The following is a 27,827-nucleotide window of genomic DNA, read 5'->3' on the forward strand; positions in this document are numbered from 1 at the left end:
TAATAGTAGTGCAGATTTAGTAAATAGTTTGACAGTGTTGAGGGAATTATTTGTTTAGCAGAGTGATGGCCTTCGGGGGAAAAAACTGTTGTGTCTAGTTGTTCTGTTGTGCAGTGCTCTATAGCGTTGTTTTGAGGGTAGGAATTGAAACATGTCCTGGATGTCCTGGATGTGAGGGATCTGTAAATATTTTCACGGCCCTCTTCTTGATTCGTGCAGTATACAGGTCCTCAATGGAAGGCAGGTTGGTAGCAATTATTTTTTCTGCAGTTCTAATTATCCTCTGAGGTCTGTGTCTTTCTTGTTGGGTTGCAGAACCGAACCAGTTATAGAGGTGCAAATGACAGACTCAATAATTCCTCTGTAGAACTGAATCAGCAGCTCCTTGGGCAGTTTGAACTTACTGAGTTGGCGCAGAAAGAACATTCTTTGTTGTGCTTTTTTGATGATGTTTTTGATGTTAGCTGTCCATTTGAGATCTTGCAATATGATAGAACCTAGAAATTTAAAGGTTTCTACTGTTGATACTTGTTGTCTAGTATTGTGAGAGGTGGAAGTATGGAAGAGTTTCTCCTAAAAAGTCTACCACCATTTCTACGGTTTTGAGTGTGTTCAGTTCCAGATTGTTTTGGTTGCACCACAAGGCTAGTCGTTCGACCGCTCGTCTATATGTGGATTCGTCATTGTCTCGAATGAGACCAATCACTGTTGTGTCATCTGCGAACTTCAGCAGCTTAACAGATGGATCGTTGGAGATGCAGTCATTGGTATAGAGAAGTGGGGAGAGCACACAGCCTTGGGGGGCCCCTGTGCTAATTGTACAGGTATTTGATGTGATCTTGCTTAGCTTCACCTGCTGCTTCCTGTTTGTTAGGAAGCTTGTGATCCACTTACAAGTCTGTTCCGGTACCTGTAGCTGGTTTAGCTTAGTTAGAAGAGTGTCTGGAATGATGGTATTGAATGCTGAACTAAAGTCTACAAAGAGGACCCTTGCATAGGACTTTGGAGACTCAGGATGTTGTAGGATGTAGTGCAGAGCCATATTAACAGCATCATCTGTTGATCTATTTGTTCGGTATGCAAATGACAGTGATTCACATGAACTATGTCAAAACCAAGCAACCAACATTAAGATTTTAGTGTAATGCCTGCTCCATGACTGGAGACTTATCAAGCAGTGCACATTAATGTTTGAATAAGAACATATAAAAAGAGCTTAGCCCTCACATATTCTTCAATAGAATCCTTAATAGCCGTCATTAAGAAAAATAGTACACTTGTCACATAGCAGAAATAATCGTAGCTATTAATATGATTCACTCTAATCCAGTTCAGCCATTCAAGAAGGAAATTCACCAGAGAGAAAAGCATGAAAATTAAGATAGATTCTCTCAAGGGGCAAGCAATGGGAAGACTAAACCCACGGGAGTTGGGTCTTCTTAATGAAAAATAGCAAGTCTTGCTGGGTAGACATAAGGAAACTATTGTGCTGTCTCAATAATTACACCAGCAGCGTATTCTCATCCAGAGATTGCATCCCCCCCCTCTAATAACAAGGATTCCCTTCCTCTCCTAATGTATCATTTGGAATTGTCTAAACAGCTGTTCTTGGCTCAACTAGTGTTATCACCACAGGCAACTCTTATAGGTAATAAGCAATCCAGTACCAACCTTCGTCAGGGTTATGCAACTTGAGGAATGTAAACAAGTTTTATTTTTATGCTTAGCAGATGATGCAGAGCATTCCATCGTAACCCTTAAACTTGGAAATGTTCAAAGCACTAACAATCCTATTGCAGAATTAAGTGTCTATTAGCATTTTAGAGGCTAAAAGACTTATTCTCAGGTAAGCTTTTGCAGATTGTGGTCAAATTCATGAAACTGTATCTTACAAAAAAACAAGCAAAACCCTTTTGGACATCTATTTCACCGCCTGAAAGACTAATCCATCAAACTTATTTTCTGTTGATTTCTCTCAAATATAAAACTGCATGCATAAAATATACTTTGTATTCTTATTACCAGGAGGAGCTCTCTTCCAATTAGGATGTATGATGTTTATCTGCATACTGCAGTACTTGCCTCCTGGTTCCACTAGTGAGATTAAGAAGGCAGGAAAGGGAATTTATTGCTCTCTCCTTCAAAAACTATATTTGAACGGCAGATGAAATTATTGTAAGGTGGGAGGGGGCAAACTGGAAAGTAGAAAGAGACTGACACATGGAACATGTCTAGAATTTGAGAATCAGACTTTCCCCCAAATCTCTGAGAAACCTTTAATTCACATTAAAAAAACATATAAAAGAAAACCACAGGATAAAGCATGAAGGAAACAGCACTATGGCTTTTGTTCTCATCCAAAGCACTTGGCACCATTTTTCTGTCCCCATCCCACCCTTTACAAATTGCTGTAAAGCATGGTGGAGTGACACATAGGTCTAAGTGCTATTGCTATACTTGCACTACAATGACTCTCACAAGTCACATTATTTCTTGGAGCAGGAGGAAAACGAACAACAGCATCATTCTGTTTGATGGCTTCAAGGAGAAAGTTCTTTCTTACTTGCTTACTCTGCTGCTACCTGGGCTACAAAACCCTATAGCTCAAATTGCGTTTAATATAATATAACAACAGAGTTGAAAAAGGATACCAAGATTCCTTCAAGAAAACCTCCTTTTGGTGTTTATTTGTAATGCTCTACAATTTTAGGTATCTATTTTTTTTGATAGTCAGCTGACCTACGGGTTCAGGGGAGATGGCCCTGGGAATATCAATTAAAAATTGGGTGATGAAATAACCTTCAAGGTCCATGCTTCCAAGGCTTCAGTAGGTATTCAGTAAACAAGGAGACAGGAATCTTAACGTAGCATGCTGCCTTTCTAAAACAGGAAGATTTCTGACAGTTATGCATATGCACATTTAGAAATAAACCCTAAAGGACTACACCTTATTTTTATTTATATTTTTTCTTAGTAAGCATTCAGCAATACAAATGTCCTGATCTTGTGTTTTTTACAGGTGGACCGTAATCTCTCAATTAGCTCCCTTCAAATCAAAAAATCCTGAACATACATATCAGATTCACTGCACCTACCTATTAAGAATGCTTTGTATTAACTCAAAAGTGCTTTTTTCTTCAAAAGGCAACTGGACTTTTTTTTTTTCCTTTGAGGAAGAAACGGATTTGCTTCTCATCCAAGAAACGTCATCAATTCTGATGGGGGGCGTGGGATGGAAGGATAGGTACTGACAGTTGAGATTGGATGGTGGAGAGTTGGAAGATTAGGTTTGATAAGATGGGGGGGTGAGTGGAAGGATTGTATTTCTTTACAGTCATCTGATTGTTACTTGTTAAAAATAAACAGAAGAAATATAAAGTTGTTTATTTGATCAAGGTTAAAGTTACGTTGTCACCTTTGTTAACCCTTAATGAATTTTTGCTAACCACAACTAAACCAGGAGGCATTAAGGATCATTTGTAGATATGAAATGGGATATGGAAAGAAAAGTTCATTTGTTGTAGTTTAAGAGGCAATAAGTTACTAAAATATTTACATGTTGTGATAAAGAGTGAAGTCATTTCTTTATATATATTTTTCACTATAATTTTTCTTTTTCTTTTATATGCAGCTTTTTTTAGTTTGTTAGTTTTTTTAATTGTAACGTTAAAATTAATATTAAAAAAGAAATAGTGACATATTGCAGTTATATCTTGAAATGTCTCACTTGTAACATTGTATGAATATATTCCCCCTTTCTAAGAATCACATATCTATGCAAATATTGAAATTTCATTCTTTCTTTCTCCCGTTTTGTGTATTAGTAGCCTATCAAAAAGGACAATGTTTTGTATCAATTGCACTCTGAAATTCAATGTACTAAAACAGGAACATATTTCAATACATTGTACAATGTTTACTACATATTACTGCATTGCCTCTTGCATTCATTTGGAAATGTAAGGCAAGCACAATATAGATTGATGGAAGGGCTTCAAAAATATGTATAGACCCCTTCCTTTAATAGAAGTTTTGGCATGCATGTTTTTCTTCCATTTGGGATACTTTCCAACTGTGATTTCACAATAAAATAAGAATCGGGCATCCACAAGGAGGGGACAAATAAGGAAAGTAACCTTCTGCTATTTCGAAACAAACGCCACACTTTTTGTATGTATATTACCACACAATAGAGCTTTTGTAATTTTAACAAAAGCCTGCAATATCTGAAATGCATATGCTCGCTCAGTCATCTGAATATTCATGCATACCAGGTTTCTATAGCAGGGACAGCAAATGTAATGAAAACAATTAAATGTTTGTAGTTTATTTAAGGCCATGTCCAAATAACTGCTGAATCCAGTTAGTCTTAATATCTCTGAAACCTCAAATTTCTGTCCTTATTCCTCCTGAGAATAGAGCCAGGCTTTTTGATAGTATTCCATTCTACCAAGCAGCTTGACCATTAATATCACAGGCTGAAGATATTATTACAGAGCCTCCATGTTGTATAAAACATTTTCAAATATTTTTCAAAGTGCTTTTCCCCCCAAAGTGTTTATCTTTTGGCAAAATAGACCATTTTACAGAAAGCTAGTTGCATTCAACACAAGCCTTAACACCTTATCAAAGCAGATGTGAAATGCAACATAAGCAACAAATCTAAACTCTTGCCATCAACAATGTTTGGGGCATGATTTTAGAAAGTATGGGAGAGCACAATCACCTAGCACATAAGATTTGTACAGGACGTTGCTTCACACTGTACATGCTGCAGGTGCTAGAAGTTGACCTTTCCAACATATTACAGATAGTCCTTGATTTACAACAAACAGTTGGGACCAGAATTTCCACTGACAGCAGTCATTAAGCATATTACACAGTCGTGAGGCAAATCACTTGATGGTTAAGCAAGTCCAGCTTCCCCAATGGGCCTTTGTTGCTGTAAATCAGCAAAAAAGGTCATTAAATTGCAATCATGTGACTGCAGGATGCTGCAAGTATAATCATAAATGGGAACCAGCCAAGTTCCTGAATGGCAATCACATATCTGGTGAATGTGGCATAATGGCCATAATGGGAATAAAGGTCATAAGTCACTTTTTCTGAGGCCGTTGTAACTTTGAACCAACATTAATTGAATGTCATAAGTCAAGAACCACCTATAACAAATATTCTGTCCTCTGCTGAACGTATCAAAGAACATGGGTTGTTTTTTCATTTTTACAATTCCTTAAGGTTTGCTCAAATGCTTTCAAGACCCTGAAGGACAAAATAAACCCCATCCCCATCTGCACATCAGAGAAACATCCAGGCTTTGTGGATGGAACTGAAAGTCCACCATATATCAGGTTTTTTCTGTCCCTCCAATTGAGAAGAGAATGAAGTGATTTCATGAGAATGGGTAAAAAAATGTTGAAGCCAAATCCAGTAGAGGCATGCTGCACTGTGCATTTAACTTTTTATCAATGAATTGTGAAGCATTTTCACTCTAATTTTGGAATTTAGTGATGTAATGATGTGAACTTGTGGGGTGAATTTGAAGAAGAGCCTTTTCCCCAGCCCGTAAACTCTTATCATAGAACAGTCAGGACAAGCTTTTACCAAAAGAAAAGAGAAAACTTGAGTAAAATGTCCTATGCAAAAAAATCTTTTCTAACTCTCACATGCTAGAAGGGAATGAAAATTCTTAATATGTGACAGCAGAACAATGGGAAGTGAGAACCCTGTGCTTATCATTCCAACAATAACAACAAAATCCCATTACCCTCGTCTTAAAAGTCTGCCTCCTACTGGCAAGAATGAGGAAAAAAAGAGGTAATAAGGTCCCCTTAAAAAAAATTTACAAGCTTATTGACCAGAAAACACGAAAACAAAATGAAACTATAGTAATCAGTTCCCTATAGATAGACTAATGGGAGTGTTGAAATACAAAACATGAGAGAACAAAGTTTCTTTCCTCCTCAGTAAAGGAGTTCAGAAAAGCATGAAAAGATTTTGACGACAGCCAAACCTTTCCTCTTGGACTACTTTTATTTGGTAAAATTTCAAAACCAATAACAGAAAAAATTGCAATCTAGTCTCTTCTCCCTGAATAAGCAGCAAAGTTGTTGGAATAGAGAGGCTGCTACCCACAATTGGGTTCCTCGAGATTAAGCAGCCCTAATCCTGAAAGCACCTTATACGAGCTAAATGTCACTTCCATCTTTCCAACAGCCACTGCAGCCATCTAGCCACCTTCTCATCCAAACAAGGAAGGGTATGGGGAAAGACCTCCACTTCAAAACACCAGGAACAAAATAAATTCAGAGGTTCTAAAAGACAACAGCGAATGAAGTGTGGAAAGAGTCTAGGCAGAGGGACATCTTTGCCAGCTGCTGTTACTCAGAGGGGAAAAACCTGCTGGGATCACTATTAGGTGGCAGATGAATGGTGAATCCAAGCAGAATACAATGTCGGCAACTGCCAACACTGCATTTGCAAGTCCTTAGCAAGATGGCTTCAGTTCAGAGATTTCCCACTTTAATCCAGGCACATTGCTACTGCTCTAGCATTACAGTGAAACTGGTGAGGGAACCAGTCGGGAAAGACTCCATATGCTATCCTGAAGGAAGGTGCAGGAAGTATCTTCTCATTCAGCTAATGGATACGGGTGAGCTCCTCCACAATCTTGATCAAGTCATCTACCGTAGCCTCCCTCTTCATTCCACTGCCATCATCAATCTGAAACAAGGAGGCAAGAGACAGAGGTGAAGCAGTTGTGTGGCAGACAGAAGGGCAAGTGTATATACGGCTTCTTAAGCCTGATACTGCAAAACCCAATTCGTAACTTTACTTCAAATAAGCAAGCACAGAATCAAAGTCATGGCCAACAAGGATTGTCTCAATGTGGGTAATTTTCTCAACTTACTTGTAAGTTAGCCACCACCTCCTGCATCTTGGGTCGGCTGATATCCAAAAAGCTTTCAATTAAATCTCCATCAATAAATCCAGTGGCTGGCTCTGTCTTACGTTCTGTATGAAATGATCTCCAGGTAAAAACAAGAATCAAGGAAATAAAACTCTCAGCAAAATATGGCTTCACCTTTCCCGTAAAAACAAAAGTACCGTATTTTTTGGAGTGTAAGACACACTTCCCCCCACCCCAAAAGTGCGTGGAAATGTTTGTGCGTCTTATACATCGAATGTTGCCGAACAAAATAATTTCAATATTAACCGTATAATTTAGGCAAACACTGAAAACATGCTACCGCTAGAGCAGTAGCAATCCTTAGTATTTGCTATTTAATGATAGTACTATTCCAAATCTCACAGTTACTGGTTATATTTTTAAATAAATCTCTTATTATATTTGATGTATTATATATGACTTATTATATTTGATGTATGGAATATTACACAGAAGATAATGCTTGCAGGAACATGGTATGACATGCAAAACATGCACACCTTAAACTAAAAATAAATTCTGAATTTATTACCCACGTAATAACCTTGATGGCCAACTGGCCATCAACAAATGAAAGATATTTTATTGACACACACCATTTTGAATACTTCAAAAACTGAAAAGAAAATATATTCTCTTGAAACAGTAATTTTCTTCAATATTATGAGTTTTTAAAATAATACTTCATAGGAGAGAAAGAGAACTTGATTTAGTGAAATTATGAAGTATATACCTGGAGTATTATGGATAATTATCAACAGAATTTGGCCCAGTCTCTATGTAACATGTAAACTGTATGGAGGTTCAATGAAAAAAATATTTCCATTCTAAGTCTCAAACTTTGATTCTGTAAGCCTGAAAGCAAAACAAGACAATTCTGCCAATCGAAAATAATAGCCACTTATGTTGTCTTAATAATAATTACTCAAATGAAAAGGTATTAAATGTGGCATAGTTCTTCAATTTTGATCACTCCCCTTGAATATTTTTAATCATGCCATGAATATCTTCCTTTCTCTCTCATGTTGTTTTAATTTTCCTTGCCATGTTTCACCCATACATTTCTGATGTAGATTGAATGCAGATGCCAATGAGTGCAGATTTTCTAGTTAATTGTTCAGTATGATGGTAACCACTTGTTTATGTTCTGTTTATAATTCATCTTTATATTGTGCCTCAAATTACCCACAATTCATAGGAGACTAGTTTAGTACGCTTTTCATCCTGTGAAAGATTCTACTATAGTAGGTGTATCGAACTGGCAGCCCGGATGCCGGATGTGTCACACATAGGCCACGCCCACCCCAGCTCCACGAAGGGGGGAAACATTGTGAAATGTCACGTGATGGAAAGGTGACATGGTGAGTTTGACACCCATGTACTATAGTGTTTGGCAAGTAGCTACTGGTCTGGTTCACACAACATATTAAGCCATAATATAAAATAGACTATTTTACCCATGTATTGCAGTTTGTATACAATGGTTTATAATTTTAATTTATTATGTCAATCCAGTCAATTAGATCTAATAAACCATAATTAATCAGACTAAATTCTAGCAAAATATATAATCTACAGCTATTATATAAATTCCTAAAGAAAATTGAACTACTTTGACTGGCACTGCTAAAGCACCAATATGTTCTTCACTTTAATTTGGTGTTGTATTACCACTTCTCCAAGGCCCATAAATATTCCAGTCAAGAGTTCTCAACTTGCAAAAGCAATTTTTTAAGGTAGTCAAGAGGGACATAAGCTATAACTCTGACTAGAAATACAGTATCCTATCCCTGTTTTTTCCTAAAGATGTAAGAGGAATGAATAAATTCATACCGCTGATCTGTACCCATTTGGTTCTGTGCTGCAAATTGTAAGCTGGTAGGCAGGAACCATTCATGGTTCTTGTCTAATGACTAATGTCACAAAGTGTTAAGTATGTTAAAGAGAAACATAAGATATAAAGGATATAAAGAGTGTTCTATTTTCCCAACACTCTTAATGACTTTGTTGAGCCTGTTTTGCACATCTAACAGGAGATTATACCAGCTTTCTGACAGAGAAGTCACCAGTCCTGTGAATAAAGACAGAGCATTATTTTTAAAAAGAAATCAATAGTTATCTGTTTACTCTAAGATCACTTTGGAAACAAAGGATAGATATTATCTGATTGCCAGGTAAGCCCTCCCCGAGTACCAGACTATATGAGGAGATGGCAAAATTTTCTGGCTTAATATCTAACCTTACCAATCATTCCATTGACTGTGCCAAACAACACTGAGCCCTGTGTTGGAGTAGATGTTTCACCCAGATTTTGCATGACTAGGGACCCATGACAGAAGACATTGACAAATTCACCCAGATGGAAGAGCCCAAACTCCTGTAAATGCTGGCGCTCCTCATCAGTTGTCGCAGCACTGCAATACAAAACGTTTACTAGGAAAAGGATAGGGTGAACTCTTTGTCCCAACCTATTATTTGCTCATTTTGGCCTACCTTTTTAGAAGGTCATCTCACCTGTCCTTCTGGCACACAAACAAGTTAAATGCATTCTCTGCCCCTAAGAAATTGTCATCATCCAGGATCTCCACAGCACTCATCCAGTTTGGATTAAAATCACGAGCGATCTGCAACGATATACAAGTCAATCTATCTACCAAGTCAATATATTCTCCACAAAGACAAGACTTTTCTGGCCTGAAGTAGAATTCTACCGGTTTTAAATACAGAGTAAAATGGAGAGGCTAATCTAAAATAACCTAGGCACCTAATTTTTTTTAAAAAAAATCACAAACAAGTAGTTTCTTCTGCCATCAAATATTCTTCTATTCTCTTAAACTCTGTATTGCGATTTCCATTATACACAGAGGTAAAAACTGAATTAATACCTCTTCAAAATTTCCTTCCATGGGCTTATAGGCAAGCAGAAGTACAGAGCGCATAAGATCTCCAACTAAAATGAAGTCGCCCTTTGTCTTCACATAGAGCGCCATGATGTTGTTGTAATGGTTGCATTCGGTGCGAAGCTCCTTCTCTGCTGTCCATTCATACAGTCGCACCTGTTAGGACAAGACAGATTTGTACAGGTAAGGCTAAAATAGAGGTGGAACAGTACTGCAGAGTCCAAAACATTTATCTTCTACAGTTCGCTAAGCAAACCCAGTTTTAAGAAATATCGATGTGAGAGCTTTGGAAATCTTACCGTGCTGTTTATGCTAGCTAAGAGTTTTCCATTGAATTCCACCATGGAATAGACGGCCCCTTTTACTTCTTTCTCAGCCAGACTCTGCAATTTACCTAGGATACACATTAATACAACAATACTCGAAAAATACACAGGTTCCTTACATTTCATGGTGTAGCTATAAATAGCAACAAAAAAGATTAACAGCCTCAAAAACAGCTTGATATTATGCCATGAAATGTAGCTTCCCCTTGGATTATATGAAGCCCTCCTTGCTTTCTGCAGCATAAACTTAATTATATTATAAAATGTATGACATTATAAAATAATTTTTAAAAGTCTATCATGAAATTTTCCAGAAGTTAATTTAGGCATTTTGCTCACTATGGATCCAGAGTAAATGTAAATGCTAGCTGCAAGTGAACTCCAACTATTTTCTGAAATATGGCAATACCCAACCTTAAATGTGAGCAACATAGAAAGATTGGTGTACAAGGTGTCAGGGAGGTATTTAATTATCTTTTTTAACAGTTACAATTTCTTTATGCTTGCCTCAGCTAGGAGTTCTTCATAAAGATGGTGCCTCACCTACAGAGCTGTAAGCATTCAGGAAATTTCAAATGTTGAAGTGGACAGAAAACTCCTTGGCTCTCTTATGATTACATACCATCAAAGCTGGTATCAACTCTTAGTAGCCACATAGTTATACAGTGACTAATATGAGTTAATTCTACCCCTCAAAATCAGGGTAAACTATCAAAGTCTATTTGCAAGTATGTGGTGCTATCTGATAATCTTTTTCTGTGACAATAACACAACATACAATAAAGCCTAGTATGCACTTAATCTGTAACAACTATAATAGTTTTAACTTCTACCTACTTTTCTGAAGGCTCTTTCCTAATTCTGCAGCATTACTCAATATCACCCTAAATATGTGTCAGTTATTAACTAAAAAAATTATTCATCATCTTCAACAGTCATAAAACTATCTGGGTAATTCCACCTGAAATATCCATTTTCTCAATGAGGTGAAAATAAAGACTTCTTAGCTCAACTAGCATGCAACTGTGCATGCTGTATCATCACTGTGAAAGGATCAATAGGAGGGCTCAAAAAGCTTAAGCTGCTCTTGAGAATAGGAATCAGAATGAATTTATATCTCCTTATTTGACCACTTAACCATACTTTGATATTATCATTTGAGGTCTTTCTTCTTGTGCTTCCTTTTAGCAATACAACATAGGGAGCTATTGCTAAGAGTGCTATTTTGATGAATATTCTGTGCTTTCCAAGTTTCACAGCCATTGCAATAATTTTTCCAATTCCTACTTATGGCTGCGAAACTTGGACTCTAAAAAAGACAGATAGGACAAGGGTGGACACCTTTGAATTATGGTACTGGAGACAACTATTATGTATTCTAGGAACTGCAAAAATCACAAAGTCCTATACTGAATCTCACCAAAAATATCACTTGAAGCCAAGATTGCCGAACAAAGACTATCATACTTTGGTCATGTCATGCAAGCTGACTCACTTGAAAAGTTGAACATGCTGGGAATTATCAGCAGAAAAAGGAGAAGGGGCCACCCTAGTACCTTTTGGCTGGACACTATAAAGGACGACACCAGGATGGTCATGGTGGATCTGAAGGAGGCGCTGCCTGACAGAAGGGCATGGAGAGTGCTGATCCATAAGAGTACCCAAGGGTTGGACATGACTGAATGGCTGACAACGATGACCGGGTTTGTTAATGCCAAATGAACACTTTCCCCCTATTTTCCAGGCTTTAAAACTTTTATTTTAAAAACCCATTTATTTCTTTTGCAGACTGTGATATGTAGTGCTGTTACAGTGATTTAATTTGATCTCCCACTAGGTCTCTTTTATAACACACAATAATATTACCATTATTACTCTAAGCCATCCAGGTAACTTCAGCATATTATAAATAATTTAAATACCCAAACTCTAAAAAACCAGATGTTCAGATTATTTTTTTCCATATGAAGCAACAAGATGGGTTTTCAAGAGCTGAAAAGATTGTTCTAAACTTTTAGGGTAAAAGAACCTAGACACAAACCCACTTTTTCCATGATAAAATAATAATTGATAAAAGGAAACAAGTCCATGCAACTCAGCTGTTTCTAGGGAGAAAGAGATCCAAAACGTTAGTCCTTACCATCAGAATAATGGAACACCACAATGCGGCCTTGCTTAGGTTCAGCTTCGTCAGGATACACCATGGCTGTTCCCACAATAAAATAAGTGTTTGGATCTTTGCCCAATTTGCAGGAGACCAAGCTTAGTGCATATTCATTCTGCAGGAACTGGTGAGCATGGAGTACTGAAGATACCAGTAAAAAAACAAAAGAGTTAAAGAGCTCAACAAAATATCGTCTTCAATATTTTGACTCCATGGCCCCTCCATGGCCCCTTGGACCCTCAAGGGATCCAAGCCAGCAAGTACACTAGATGCTCTCTTCTCCAAATATCATGATTCCCCAAAATAGTTCTCTCATAATCAGTGAAATATAGTCTATGAGGTAGATACCTTCAAATGTATGCTGATCTATGATGAGCAGATTGTGTACCTCTACTTCCTCACCAAATGATGTTTCATGTGGAGCTGTGCTGCTAGAGAACAACTTGCTAGAACTCACACTGTTGGAGAGGGCCTAAAATACGGAGACAAAAGTAAGCATTTTAAGCTAGAGACACAGAGATAACAGAAATAAGCCCAAAGAACATTCACTAGAATGAAATAACTAAAAAAAAAAATTGTGGCAAAAACTGTTTAGAGGAAGGTTGGCATCAGAAATGCCAAATTTATGAAGAATAAAACCATATTTGGACTGAAAAAGAAGTAATGGTAGATGATTTATGTTAAAGTACCAGTATAAAACTACCAAGTTTCCTGCTTACTGAAAGGACTGAAAATCAGTTCACGTGGAAGAAATACCAATACATTCTAAGAGCTCCTCATAAAAGATAGGCAGAAAGCTAAGTAAATATGGAAAGCTATCCTAGCAAGGATTTAAATCACTGAAGAAAGCCCAATATGTAACTGAGCCACAATGTATTTTTTATCCCAAAACAAGTACTTACTTGTCTTTAAGTTTAGATTATCAGATGAGAAATGGAGATGATTTCTCAAATGATTTAAAGACATAATCAGAATGTTAAGCAGTAGTGACTCCTTTTATTGAAACGAATGCATTTTCAATTCCTAAACACAATTATTGATGGTTCTCACCTGGGTACTTGCACTGGGCCTCAATGCAGTGGTGCCTCCACTAGCATCCTGAACTTCAATACGACTGGAGAGCACGCCAAAACATTGAGAGACTTCCTGATAGCAGATCTTTCTGCATGATAGAAAGGGATACATGGTGTCTACACACACTTATACGTATACGATCCATATGCTCTAAGAAACATTAGAAGTAATACTTAATTTATTCAATTTAGCTGCCAGCTCACTCATAAACATCCATGTTAAGAAGTTCAAAATGCTCCAAAAAGCATGCTTCCTTGAAAAGATCCATCAACCTCACAATGAAAGAAAGAAAGAAGGAAGGAAGGAAGGAAGGAAGGAAGGAAGGAAGGAAGGAAGGAAGGAGGGAGGGAGGGAGGGAGGGAGGGAGGGAGGGAAGGAAGGAAGGAAGGAAGGAAGGAAGGAAGGAAGGAAAGTTACATTATTTAAAAGCTGATAAATTCTTAGCAACAAGTTTAGCTCTGCTCACCTGGGTGATTCATAAAGGGGAACAGTGCGGATATGCAGTTTCTGAATTTCATCTATGGTGCCAATTGTCAAAGTACTGTTGTTGGCCAGAGCTAAGCTACAAAATAAAAGTATTTCATTTTCAAAAAAAAAATCACTCCATTATACCTCTCAATTCTAGAGTATTTACCTACTGCATTTCAGAAATAATCCAATATTAGGACTTGTACAGTACTTAGCAAGAGCTGACAGAAGTGAAAATGTAAAAATAAAACCTGCAGCAAATATATGTTAAAACCAGTATTGTTTTATGAACTATCAAATATACATAGGAGATCTGGCCATTAAGAGATACAAGGGAGAAAATATACATGGAGAACAGCTCATATATTGGGAGAGCAGACAAAGGCAAGAATGGAGGTTTGTATGTTTATGGTGGGTGCAGTATATTTCTGATTTTGTTGCCAACAGCTTCCTTCCACAGTACAAAAAAGGAGACTTCTTATCATCTTTCAAATTTTTAACCTTCAATAAATCTTCCTCTTTCATAAAGATGGACTAATTTTGCTAGTGTTGATCACAACCAATCTCTATCTTCACAACTATGTTTTCACATACAATCCTAAATGCAAGTTACAGTTTCACCAATTCTATCAGGAAACCCCAGCATATTTCTGGAGAGTATTATTTTAGACCAATCCAACCTATTCTAGAACAAGGGACTTGAGACACTGAAAAATCATTTACTGGCAATCCCACTTTTCTTGCCTAGTGATCATCACTTGGCAACTAGCATCATAGAAGATAAAACTCCCGACCGCTGAAGAAGTTTCTCATGGTATTACTACATAAAATTCAACATAGAAATAAATATCAAATACAGATGAAATAGGAGAGTCCTTTCTTACATGAAGATATAAAACAGGCTGAATATTTATTTCACAATGGGTGTATGACCATTTCTTTTCCCAAAATCACATTAGCCAGGATGCACCAGCAAAAGGGAGAAGAGGAAGGACACAATGTAAGCAATTCTTCTGTTACTTTGGAACTGCCTAACATTTTGTCCCTATTCTCTTAATCCCAATATTTCAAAAGTAAATTGCTTATTTTTGTGTTCTTTATATGAGACAAGTTGGCTACTTAGTTAAAAGAGTTGACCGGACCGGCTAAGCAGGAAGAGAGCATGCTATGCTTTGTGGACCCACTGGCCACTTGAAATAAAGGAACCAAACACACTTACCTGTCAGGGTACCCATCTGAGTTAAGAGGGCACATATAATTCACCTCTTTAAGATTGACATTGGAAAAGACCAGTTTGTGGTTGCTGCTGTAAATCACAGTAGGGCGGTCAGAGCAAGCAAACACATTGGTGGTGGAAAGTGAGCGAAATGTCCTTAAAACAGTGGGCTGGGTTCCCAAAGTTACTTTTTTACGGTCACTCAGCAAACCTGCCAGAGGAAGGATATTATTAGAGCCTACCCACTAAGAGAGACTAGAAGATGGGAGGGGAGCAGGGCAAATTAGCTGCCTTGTGACTACTTTTCATTACTGAAAAAAATGAAACCTTTTTGTATTTTAGAAAAGTATATTTCCGGGAGCACTTTAAATGTACTAAAACTATTCCTGAAAGACAGAGGGCATTCCAAAATACAGCTATATGTCTATACACCTGTATTTTTTTTCCATGAACCAATAATAATTTCTGGATACACGGTGGGCTTGTTTTAGAACAGAAAAATGATTCAGGGAGATAAGATTCATATAACCCTGAAAAATCTAATCATGGATCTCCTGATGTCTAACTTGTGTTATTTATGTTAAATAAAGACAAAATGACAGCAGGTATGTGTTTAGCAACCATTTGCAAATGTGATGGTTAAAAAAACTCATTTTCTAAACAATGCACACACTTAAAGCCAAATTTTGGGTAGCTGACCAGAACCCACCAGAGCTGGCAAAGTTACATAAGAAAATTTGGTTAATGTCTCTGAAAGAGATGGCAGCAACCAGTGATCTTTGCAGGGTGTCTGTCTATCTCCCGCTCAGTCTTGTGTTCATTTAGCAACCATTTCGCTTCCGCTTTAAGGAATGAATTGTGGTGGCTAAATGATAAGAGGATATAGGCCAGTTCTATTAGTCTAATTTCCCATAATCATTATTTCATCAGTAAGTCATAATCAGATGAGTTAACCAACCAGATTACATTATAAATTGATACAATGTGTGAACCAGGAAATGACAGTTACTGTATGACAGCCTCAATATATTGATGAAGTGAAAAAACAGTAAATCTGATGTGGAATGATTTAGCTCTGTTCAAATTTACACCAAAGAGATTTCTGGAATTCAAATATTCTATTCCTGCTTGTATTTTTTGGGTCAAGCTCTATTTGCTGGATTTTGAGTTCTGCTAAAACCTGATGGGCATGCATCTGTTCATTGTTTGAAATCAAAAAAGAAAATCTGCACGGCAGAAAACTGTATTTTTACCTGTTTCAATGTTCAGTCCAAAATAAAACAGGGCCCCATCTCCTAGGGCACAAAGCAGATAATGGCTACTCTCAAAGGTGGTCATCAGAATGGAACGTGGGATAATCTCTGTAAAGGGGGATACAAGTTGTAATATCACTTTTTGCAATTAGCCTGCCCTTCCCAACACCAAGCATACAAATGGAATTTCTACCTCCTCCTAACATCTCCTTGTGTAACAGTTCAAATGAGGGCAGCTTAAGAATACGGGCTGAAATGTCTGTCCAAAGGCCAATAGCGCAGAGAGGGGACATGCCACTGGTGTCTCCCAAGGGAGTGATGTCCAGACAGGCAATCTCGTGCTCCATCTCTGTAAAGCTGGCAAGATATTAAACTGTCAACATTATAGCAATATTCAGCTCTGACACAAAATAACCCCAAAATAGTTAGTTCAGACTGACCTTATTTGTTTGAGTTCCTGGGGGTGGATTTCCAAGTAGTACAACACTCTCCCCACAGCTACCACTACTTGACTGCTATTGCAGGAAGCAACACTGATGTTCTTCCCATTTGGCTCTTTCCATTCACTCACCAGAGCCTTTGGCTCTTGAGTAACAAGCCGGACTGAGGCTGATGTTATCTGAAGCGACAAATAACATCCATTGTTATTTCTTCCTAACCGAAAATTAAACGTATTCTTTAGGCATTAGAATATGTGACTATGTCACATATAAGGCTTTCTAAAACTTCTTCTATTTTTTAAAAATGTAACCCACCATGTTTAATTTTAAGATTGACTAAATTGAAACCAACTGAAAAAAATACTAGCTCTTAAGATAAATTATGTTGCTTACTATGGAGAAAATAACATTCTGTTTTGAACATAACACCCTCACATATTCCATGTTCCAAATGTGGCTCTTCATCCCAAAGATTTAGTCACTCATGCCTTACGTATTATCACTAAAAATTGCTATCATTAAAAATATTTAGAGATTACCTGGATTAACTGCAGATGAGCCACATTACCACAGAAGAAAGTCTGCTGATCATCCACAAATCCTGTCAGTTCTGTTTCCTCTACTTCCTCCCCATTCAACATCAAAACTCTGCAGAATGTAGGAAAGCTCAATCAAACACCCCAGAAGAGTTAACCAAGAGCCATATTCAACACTTTCATGGATGTTATTCCTCTACCTGGTTTGTCCCACAAAAGACAGCACTAAGGTGTTATCAGTTTCACGGTGAGAGTCCGACCTCAAAGGCCATAATCCTGCAATTCAGAGACAAAGTGCAGTCTTATTAAATTACTCTGGAAAACTCAAGGGATTTCATAACCTAACAAACAAAAATACCAACCCAACACTTCCTGAATCATCAATGTTTCATCAATGCTAATTCAAAGCTCTTGGCATTGTACAACATATTCAACTAATTGGGTATTGTTTCTAAGTAAAATATATTTCAAAAATTAAGATTATCAGATTAGGTTGTATAACGGAAAGGTAAATAACAGCAATAATACATAACAAGAAATAGAGAAGACATAGTAATATACTGGGGGGGGGGGAGAATAGAATGCACACACATACAAAATATTCAAATCCTTTTTTTGAAAGGATGCCAAGATTCCTCCCCAATATTCCTTCTAAATAGTATATTCAGTTTTCTAAGATTTGATGAGAATTAGCATACATTTTAAAAAAAGCTCATTCAAAAAAATCTGAGATTTGACCATCTTGGTAATGCACTATTATTTGTTCAATATCTGCTTCTAATGGAGACACACACACACCTTTAATCCCTGGGAGATCAATGCTGGCATGTTCATGAATCCCAATTCCATTCCGGATGATTCTCAGAGAACCTTCCTTAAAGGCACCAGAGCATGTAACCAGCTGTGAAAAGCAGATAGAATTAGCATATACTAATTACATTATTAAAGTTTAAGGGAGATGCAATGTAATTATAGAGAACAGTAATTCACGTCCATCCTTTAAGTTTTCCTCAATCTGCTAGTAAATTACCTAATCAAAAATCTCAATTAAGACAAAGTCCTGCAGTCAGTTCCATTCCTATAGTGAAACAAGAACTTTCCTGAAATGACTCTGTATTATTATTTCAGAATTTAATGCATATGCCAGAAAAATTAGCCTTTCTAGCTCTTTGAAATAGCCTTTGCACTGTATTACTTCAAGAGTCAACAGAATAATAATTTTCCAAGCTATTTACTAGAATCCATGTTGTACTAAAATACATCAAGCTTGAAATGGGCAGACCTGAGCTCACAAACAGCATTCAGCAAGAAGCTAATTATCAACTTCCTCCTAACACACAAGGTTGGTGAGAGATAATAGATTGGGTTTTTTAACAGAGGAGATTCATATATGTCACACAGATCAACTTGGGGAAACTATATTATTGCAGAGCAGGATTTCAAAGGGATATAAAGCACCTCTCTTAGCAAGATCCATTATTCCTGGTGCAGGGAAAAAAGAACCAACTTTTACCTGGCCTTGACCCTGTCTCTCAAGATCTACCACACACATGTCCACAATTGGCCCAAGGTTGGTGAAGGTTTCCATGGCCACAACATAGGAGCCTTGTTCATTACTATCCACATTGAGCTAGGAATGAAAATAATATTACATTTCTTGTGAAAATAAGAAACTGTTTGCTTAAATTTTATTTATTTTATCTACCTGAGCAAAAATGTATTAAAATTCCAGTTTTTGTGTTACTTTATTTCAAAACAAAATGAACAAATACCAAGAGAATAAAATTCCTATGAATGACAAAAATAAAACTAGAGGAATAGAATAGAACAGAACAGAACAGAACAGAACAGAACAGAACAGAACAGAACAGAACAGAATAGAATAGAATAGAATAGCTTTATTGGCCAAGTGTGTTTGGACATACAAGGAATTTGTCTTTGGTCTATAACAATGCCATTTAAATAAATAAGTAAAAGATTAGCAAACTACTATTTTGCTTATTATTAATTAAAAGCTACATTTTACCTTCACAAGTTGGGAATCCCCAAGACGAGAGCCGACAAACACAACACCATTGTCCAAATATGTCAGGCATTCTGCTATGGATGTCTAGGAACAAGTAAGGCAAAATGAGCAATATTAGGCATTTTAAAGACATGATAATAGGGATGTGCAGCTATTTAAATCTAAAGCAGGAAGGATATTTTGGCATGGATATGCTCATGATGCAGGCAGATCTTAGAGATATCTATTCCTGGGATTGTGCGGCTATTATGCAAGGCCAAGAAAAGTTGTGGGTTCTCTAAGGAGCTCCTGACAAGTACAGTGACTGTACTCACGCCTAGATCTCAAACATGTTTCTGGCTTTGAATGTCAATAGTTGCACACATACGGACTTCCGGCTGACATCCCGGAGGGATAGGATGTGAGGAGAGTATTTCCATGCTCCTACGCCAACATCTCCCTGTTGGAAGGCTCCGAAAGGAGCTAAACCCATCCTGTAGGGGAGGTGAAAAAAAGAGGTGCGTCCTGCAAGTTGCAGAGTTGCTCAACAGCTGGGACAGCCAAGGCAACAAAGAAAATGTGCAGGAGCAATGTAGATGAACAGTGACTGGAGCTGGGTGAGAAAATTCCTTTATTTAGACCCTAACCTTAAAAAGGAAAAAAAAGAGAGAAAATCCAGGAAAAGAGATTCTTAGAACTAACTGTTAAAGGGGTGAATAACCATAGAGAGAAAAATCTTAGACCCGAAAGAAAGAAATTAAGGGGAGAAAAGCTAAATATGTTCTTTAAAAAAATACAGAAAATTGGATTGCCTAAACTGTCTAGGCGTTGTATTGGAAAGGCATTATAAAATGCTGGAACTATTTACCTGAATAGCCGACTTTGCTTTCAAAAACTGAATTAAAACTTGGATTAATTAATTTGTTAGATTTGAAACAACGCTGAAAGCTAAGCTGAGGGCACCATCTACTGGTGAATGGAAAACATACCATACCGCAACAAGACTGGGAAATTTTTGATAAGAGAACCAAACAATACCTCTTTGGAGGATTGTGGTGATTTACTGTTCTATAAATACCTATTTCATGATTGCTGAAGATTCAGTTGTGAGAATAAGGAAGACTTTGAAAGAAAGTAAAGTGACTTGTCCTTTGGAAAGTTGTCTGGATTATCCATGGAATGGATTAGTAACTTTGAAATGTAAAGAATTATTACTGAATATTCTGAGGAGCAACATCAGATTTGATTTCTGGACTGTTGATAAGAGTGGGATTTATTAAAGCAAGACAAGAGGCTTTACCAAGGGGAAATGAGTGGGACTCTCAGAGAAATGGCATTGATGTTTCAAGACATCAGGGATGCTATGACAAAGAATTACAGAGAAACACAGAACTTATTGCAAGGCGTGAATGGGAAAATGAAAAATATCTTACAACTGATAATGAATGAAGATCAAATAGTCCAGGAAAGAAAAGAGATAGCAGAAAGAACAGAGGAAAAATTAAAACAGACAAATCAGCAAATAAAACAAGATGAGAAGGAGATGATGACTAAAATAATAATGATTGATGAAATAAATCAAGGAAAAAGTTCTTTAAAAAGTATTTTTTAAAATGGAATCCGATAAGCTGGAAGATACTTTTGAAAGGGAGATCGGGGCATGAGTGGATATTTTGGAGACCTGGCAGCTTAGGAGGATAGAGATGGGAGAAATACCCAGATTGAATGGTGAAGGTGTAGGTGTTGATAGAAATAAAGATCCAAGAGAGGAGTATGGGAGGCAAGTTAAAAAAATGAATAAGAATTGAAGTATTAAAATGGACAAGAGATGATGGATAGAAAGGAAATATTTTCTTTTTTCTTCTCTTTTTCTAATATAATGATGGCCTGATGAAAAACTAGAATAGAGATAGAAATAAGAATACACATTTTTATATAATAGTTAGATGGAAAGATTGGAGGTTGAAAAATATTATTACGTATGTCCAAATAATATGATGATTGGCATTAGAATGGCCTATTGAAATATTGAACAACCAATAATGAAGGACTATGTCTTAATATAAACATGTGTATTAACACTAGGATAAGAAATGATGACCTGACTAGAATTTGGAACAGAGGCAGAAATAACAAATAGGGGGAATATTAACATAATTAATTTTTATATGAGTAATAATTGGATGCAAAGATTAGTGGTCAAGAGACAGTATTACTATGTATGTTTAAATAATATTACTATTGGCATTAAAATAGAACACTGACATACTGAATAATTATTATAAAACAAATATGTATATTAATAATGAGATTATACAAATTCAATTAAAGTAACAAATATTATTAATGCTATTATTGTTATTTGTAACAAAATGAATTATACCCAGAGGCCAAACTGTTCATATATTGATACTGATGTAGATTTAAAAATAAAAATTCTATAAAACTAAAAAAAAAGTTGCACAAATACATTATCTGCACATACTGTACCTAATACATTAGAAGACATATTTAAAAGTATCCAATGAACATACGCCACAACAAAATATAATTAAAAATGTCTTAGTCATAAATAGGGACTTATCTCACATGTATGAAAACTTGTAAGTGATTTTAGATGACATTCTCTCTCAGACTTATTTGGTACATCAAATTGCCATCAAGTTAAGCACTTTTTTAAAAACTCCTTTGAAGGAAGGCCAATATTTAAGTCCTAGTCTGGGCTTTAACCCAGATGTGAGCTATCATTCTCTGGATGCTATCACCACCAGAGAGCCACATGTGAGAATACAAGAGATGGCTCTGCTCCAGTTCTGAACTGGTCAAGGAAGATGTCAAAGTTTGCTTTGTTTCATGTTTCCACTGGGAGGAAAAGTATCCAATGTGGCTTTTGGTGAATCATTTTTTATTCAATGTGTCCTCTGAGAGATAATTTGCCAGTGGAAAGAAGGTATACAGGTGGTACTTGACTGATGACCACAATTGAGCCCAAAATTTTTCTTGTTAAGTGAGAATTTGTTAAGTGAGTTTTGCCCCATTTTACAACTTTTCTTGCCACATTTGTTAAGTGAATCACGGCAGTTAATAAGTAAATATCCTGGTTGTTAAATGAATCTGGCTTTCCCAGTGACTTTGCTTGCCAGAAAGTTGCAAAATGTGATCACATGACCCTGGGGGCACTGCAACTGTCATAAATGTGAGTCAGTTGCCAAGTGTATTAATTTTGATCACATGATCATGGGGAATGCTACAAAGGTTGTAACTGTGAAAAATGGTCATAAGTCAGTTTTTTCAGTGCCAGTCAGTTGAACGTACAGTAAATGAACTGTTTAAGTCAAGGAGTACCTGTATATTCAATTGATAAAATGTTATAAATGAAATACATTTTGTAAAACTTAGATCTGTGGAAAAAATATTCAAGGATGGATATAGCCCTCCAATTATGAATCATGAAATATAAATTTCTATTACAAAATTTAAAAATGCTGTTGAACACCAGTTTTTTTATTATTTTAAGGCAACACAATTTTAAACCCTATATTCAAAAATTACAAAAAAATAGTATTTGGGAAGGATTTAAGTCTCTTCCGGTATCTGCAGGAATTTTTTTTCCACTCTTCCAGTTCTTCTTCCAGCTGACATCACATATCAGATGCTCCAAAAATGGAGAAAACAAAACCTACCTCACCAAGCAATTCCACACGCAAGTCCTTGAGGCTGACTCCACCATCCATTTGCTCCTCTTTCTCCAAAAGCAGCATGAATAGCCGACCTTCCATATCCCCCAACAGATAACGGGACCCATTTGGATCTACCCGGTTGTGACATACGATTGTACTTTGCTGTTTCAGAAAAAAAAGTATTTGAAAAAAGTATTTGAAAAAGCAGGATGACCTTAACATTGATCCAAACAATTTTATTATTCCTCTAGATTAGAAAGAGTAAGCTGCTATAGTGTGTGTGTGTGTGTGTGTGTGTGTGTGTGTATCCTACGAGATATAAGGAACAGTTTCCCTAGTTTGCTTCCTGACAAACATATGTACTGTGTTTGGCCAAATTCACAGAACAGCCATTTGAGTGTGCATGAAACACATTTTCAAGATTCTACCCTTATTCTAAGAAACTACAGAAACAATGCAACGAGCAGTTAATGTAGGCTCAGGTGGCCATAGTAATTCCCATTTATTTATAATTTTCATTTCTAAGACCTTCTACTTGCCAACAATTCTGGACAGACTTAATGTCAGTTAAAATACAGTAAAAATGCCTAACACCTAAAGTAAATTCAGTTTCAGCCCTAACAAAATGTTTAAACTTGAGGCAAGCGAACTGATGCTGCATAAATTATAGAAATCATATTTATTTGAGACTTATCGGACATACTATAAAATATTAGAGTGTACCTGCTTACTTATATCCATACTAAACCTACTGTAAATATGAAGCACAGAATTCGAGTTTTAAGCAAATACCTTTCTAGGTGTTCTGCTGCTTACCTTAATGATAGGTGGGGCAATAGCCAGATATTTATCACCATTGTGATAAGTAATGGATTCTTGTCCAATAATGATGGCCCCTCCAAATGGTTCAGGCACTATAAAGAAATTGTTGGGAATATTCATCTCAGAGGCATAAAGAATAATCAATACAGGCAAGGAATATGAACCAGCTAAACCAAGTGTATTAAATTAAATTTCAATAGCTGCTGTTTATATTCATAGAATTTCTTTTTCACTAGAAAAAAGCCACTTTTCAATGTAATAAAATAGTTCTATTATGAAAATATACTACTGATTATTAGAAGTAATTCAGATAGTCAATATCCTAACCATATTTTATTATATACTTTGGAACCAGTTTTCTGTTTCTATACTCACTAAAAGCAAGCCAATTAAACAGCCATTTAACTTAGCTTTGAGTAGTGGTTACAAATAAATGAATAGTAATCAATTAATTTCAGATTTTCATTAAAGCAGGTCTTTTTCTCATAAAGCTATCAGGTAAACTTAAATATAGATCTGTCTTTAAAATACTCAAGCTTTTGTGGCTTTTAAGTTTCTCTATTAATTTTTTTCTTTGATATTACATCCTCAATCACCTTGAATTTATTCCGCCTCGCTCCCAGCCTCGCCATGTCATGCAACTACGTTTTTCCTGCCAGCATAGTTTAGTCCAAAAAGTGCAGCTGTGCAATGATGGATTCTTAAGATTACAAGACAACCTGAGCCTGGCAAGTACCGTATTTTTCGAAGTATAAGACGGTCCAGACTGTAAGACGCACCTACCTTTTTTGATGAGGAAAACAAGAAAAATAAATCTGCCTCTGCCTCCCAGCAATTTTGCCTCATTGCAGCAAACAAATAGCTTGCTTTATTTTCATTTTCGTTTTCAGCATAGCTTGATTAGCATAAGAAAAAAAAACTGCTCCCAGAAATTTACCTCCTTGCAACAAGCAGCAGAAGCTCAGGCAGGCAATGGCAATCCCTGAAGCCTGAAACAGCTAAGAGTCGGGAGGCTGATCCAACAAATCAACTTGTGCTAATTAGGCTGAGCTGAAGCTGAAATGGGATGTTTCTTCTTGCTGCTTGCTGCAAGGAGGTAAATTGCTGGGAGGTAGAGGCCAAAAGGTGGGGGCCAGTGAGTGGGCGGGGCTTCATTCCGTATAAGACGCACTCAAATGTTCACTCCTTTTTTAGCGGGGGGGAGGGGGGGAAGGTGCATCTTATACTCCAAAAAATATGGTAGTCATCATGGGCAGCACCACTTTCATTATAGGCACTGCTCAAGTTATATAACTATTCTGGGCCTGAGAGCCTGGGGGAATGAAATTTTTATACAAATTGCCCCACATCTATATCCAAAAAACAACTGGGTGTTCTTTTTCTAGCTGCAAGTTTAATACAGTGGCTTAAAAACAGTCCAGGGAGGTTTTTTTTTTAAATGCTGGTTTTTATGTCTAAATAATTATACTTACATTATTAGCTGGCAGAAGTATTTTTTAGACACAAACTCACCTGCAATCACCATTGAGGCTTCAGCCTCTACGTTTTCCTGCTTCCAGGGTCCCTTGTTAAACTCCTTCTCACGCAAAGACACTTCATATGTTTTGACATGACGGCCCTGTGGATCCTAGAGGGATGGAAAGTACAACTACTAAACACAAACCCATCACTGTTTAATTATCCTCATTTAACATATGAGAAGAATCATTTTCATATGAAAGTTCAACAATCAAACGTTCCCTGAAACATTTCTCTTCTATTTTTATAACATTTAGCATTAAAAAAATATATAGATGCACTTTCATTAAAGCAACTTCAAAACCTAAGAACCATAAAACCTTCTCCCACAAAATAAGGCATTTCCCCAATTTTGAACAATATTGTTGCTGATCTAATACAGCTAATGGAATTGATGTTATATATTTATCCATACATTATTTCAAATAGTAACTATTTTGCTTTATTTAACTAAAGCTTTCAGATTTCTTTCTTAGCTTCTTCCATTCATGACAACAAAGTAGGTTTTAAAAATCCCATTTTCCTGATGCTGGAATCTCAAGATAGTACATATTCTTAATTGATTTAGTAAGACAAGCCTTGTGGTAAATTAGTCTTATAAAGTTTCTTACTAATGTAGAAAAAAATCACTTGTGTCTCTCTTAAAAAAGAATGGACAAATCACTAATATGAAACTCTCTTGTAATTATAACCAAATCGAGATATTTTACAATCTAAAAATGAGCCCCATAGATTTTTCCCGTCAGGACTCTATGCAGACCACAAGTAGAGTGGATCCAAATCTCCACTGACAGCCTATTTATACCCAGCACACCTTACAGGACTGATAGTAGAATTAAATTTGTGGGGTCCTCGCTGTTCACTTAATTACTTGCTAAATAGTTGGCAATAAAATACCTGCAGGAAATATCCAAGCTCAGAGAGCACCAAGGACCCATATATCAACCTTGAGCTACGAAATGAAATTTCTTTGCCACTTGCCACAATACCTCCATCTTGTGCAAGATGCACAAAAAGTAAACAAATATCTAACAATTACTTATGTGGAGGCTCAGAAAACTTCATGCTTCTGCTGCCAGGACATTGCATTTCTGTCAAAAGATGTAATGTTGAAAAACAGAGAATGCTGATGATAAAAGCAAACATGTCCCTTCTCCATCATCCCATCTTTCTATAATAGTTGCAGAAGTAATTCACCCTTAATGCATTTAGCAATGAAACCCAAAATCCCAGACTTGGAAGACTGGTATTTTGTCTTATATGCCTTTGTAGGCTTTTCAATAGCGTTTTAATGTGTTTTTGTATTTTAATATATAGTTCATTTCCTCAAATTGCTATAAAAATCACTGCAGCCATATCAATTTAAGAAACAAATAAATGCTGTTTTTGTTCTACGTTGGGGGACCTCCTCTCCTGTATATTGAGAATGGAAATGCAATCAGTTGCTAGAAGCATTCTAGGTCCTTGCGGGTAACTTGCTTGGTTCTTATTTATTTATGTATTAGTTTTATATGCTGCCCATCTCTTGTCTGAAGGTGACTATGTTTAAAGGGAATTTTCCTCCCTTTTTGCCCAGTGCAAAATCATGTATTAGTAGATAATTCAGAATACCAAACAAACAAGTAATGAAAGCAACAAGTTTCAATGGTGGCTAGTAATACTGCTTTTCAAGAGCAGTGGTTAAAAAATTTTAAAAAATAATCCTGAGTCACATTGCCTTTAATATTTTGGTCCCAAAAGTGATTTCCAGACAGAAATGAACAACTTTAAACTAGGGTGGCTACAGAAATCAAATCATGGTTTCTGGAGAGTGATTAAGCCATTTTTCTATCTGATCATCACAGAAAAACAAAAATGTAACAGGAAAAGTTCTTAACAGCTTTACACATTAAAGGAAAATTATTTTAATCATTTTAACTTCAAAAACTTGCTTGTAGATTAAAACAATTACAACTGAATCAAATCAGTAACCCTTAGTCATGGGCTAATAGAGTTATAGTAAAACAAAGCCAAAAAATGTCAATAAATCAAAACAATGTTTGTGGAAAAGAAAACAATGCTTGAAAATTTTTATTATTCTTTTTACCTAAATGGTAATGTAACCTAATATTGACAACAGCTGTCTATAGAAAGCATATTTGGTTTGCAAGCATCATCCTGAGACTGAAATGACTGAAATTCCTGATTTAGATTTTGGATTTTTCTGCTTCTTTCCTATCCCATTTTGTTTGTTTGTTTGTTTTTGATAACATCTAACTCAATAAGTCCCAAAGTATTCAAATACTTTGGCACCAATTTTGTTTGTTCTAGCAACAAAGAAAAAAAAATAAATACTACCTTACTAAAGATTCTGGAATTTCTTTTCCCCCATGAACCAACTCACTAATTGTTTATAATCAACAGATATGTTAAATAATGTTCAGACCCTGTCCCCACTAGCTCAGCAATTTTATTACAACATACATTCAGATCCAAT

The 27,827-nt window shown here is 36.4% G+C and overlaps 1 protein-coding gene across 1 annotated transcript in view; it reads right to left on the bottom strand.

Moving 5' to 3' along the window:
- Positions 1–3,369: 3,369 nt before the first annotated feature.
- The window catches only part of DDB1 (damage specific DNA binding protein 1), a 28,840-nt gene continuing 4,382 nt past the window's right edge, over positions 3,370–27,827 (bottom strand). The window contains exons 5-27 of the mRNA XM_058155286.1: positions 25,346–25,460; positions 23,828–23,925; positions 23,015–23,173; positions 19,353–19,436; positions 18,840–18,956; positions 18,125–18,227; positions 17,527–17,602; positions 17,330–17,438; positions 16,791–16,969; positions 16,544–16,707; positions 16,351–16,458; positions 15,101–15,308; positions 13,880–13,975; positions 13,390–13,501; positions 12,688–12,811; positions 12,316–12,480; positions 10,149–10,243; positions 9,835–10,005; positions 9,464–9,573; positions 9,194–9,363; positions 8,918–9,020; positions 6,911–7,034; positions 3,370–6,723 (exon numbers count right to left, since the gene is read on the bottom strand). Of these exons, the coding sequence (XP_058011269.1) occupies positions 6,640–6,723; positions 6,911–7,034; positions 8,918–9,020; positions 9,194–9,363; positions 9,464–9,573; positions 9,835–10,005; positions 10,149–10,243; positions 12,316–12,480; positions 12,688–12,811; positions 13,390–13,501; positions 13,880–13,975; positions 15,101–15,308; positions 16,351–16,458; positions 16,544–16,707; positions 16,791–16,969; positions 17,330–17,438; positions 17,527–17,602; positions 18,125–18,227; positions 18,840–18,956; positions 19,353–19,436; positions 23,015–23,173; positions 23,828–23,925; positions 25,346–25,460 (2,874 nt within the window). The 3' untranslated portion in view covers positions 3,370–6,639. The remainder of the gene's footprint in view (positions 6,724–6,910; positions 7,035–8,917; positions 9,021–9,193; positions 9,364–9,463; positions 9,574–9,834; positions 10,006–10,148; positions 10,244–12,315; positions 12,481–12,687; positions 12,812–13,389; positions 13,502–13,879; positions 13,976–15,100; positions 15,309–16,350; positions 16,459–16,543; positions 16,708–16,790; positions 16,970–17,329; positions 17,439–17,526; positions 17,603–18,124; positions 18,228–18,839; positions 18,957–19,352; positions 19,437–23,014; positions 23,174–23,827; positions 23,926–25,345; positions 25,461–27,827) is intronic.

The sequence above is a fragment of the Ahaetulla prasina genome, chromosome 1 (assembly GCF_028640845.1).
Source record: "Ahaetulla prasina isolate Xishuangbanna chromosome 1, ASM2864084v1, whole genome shotgun sequence".
NCBI classification, from domain to species: Eukaryota; Metazoa; Chordata; class Lepidosauria; order Squamata; family Colubridae; genus Ahaetulla; species Ahaetulla prasina.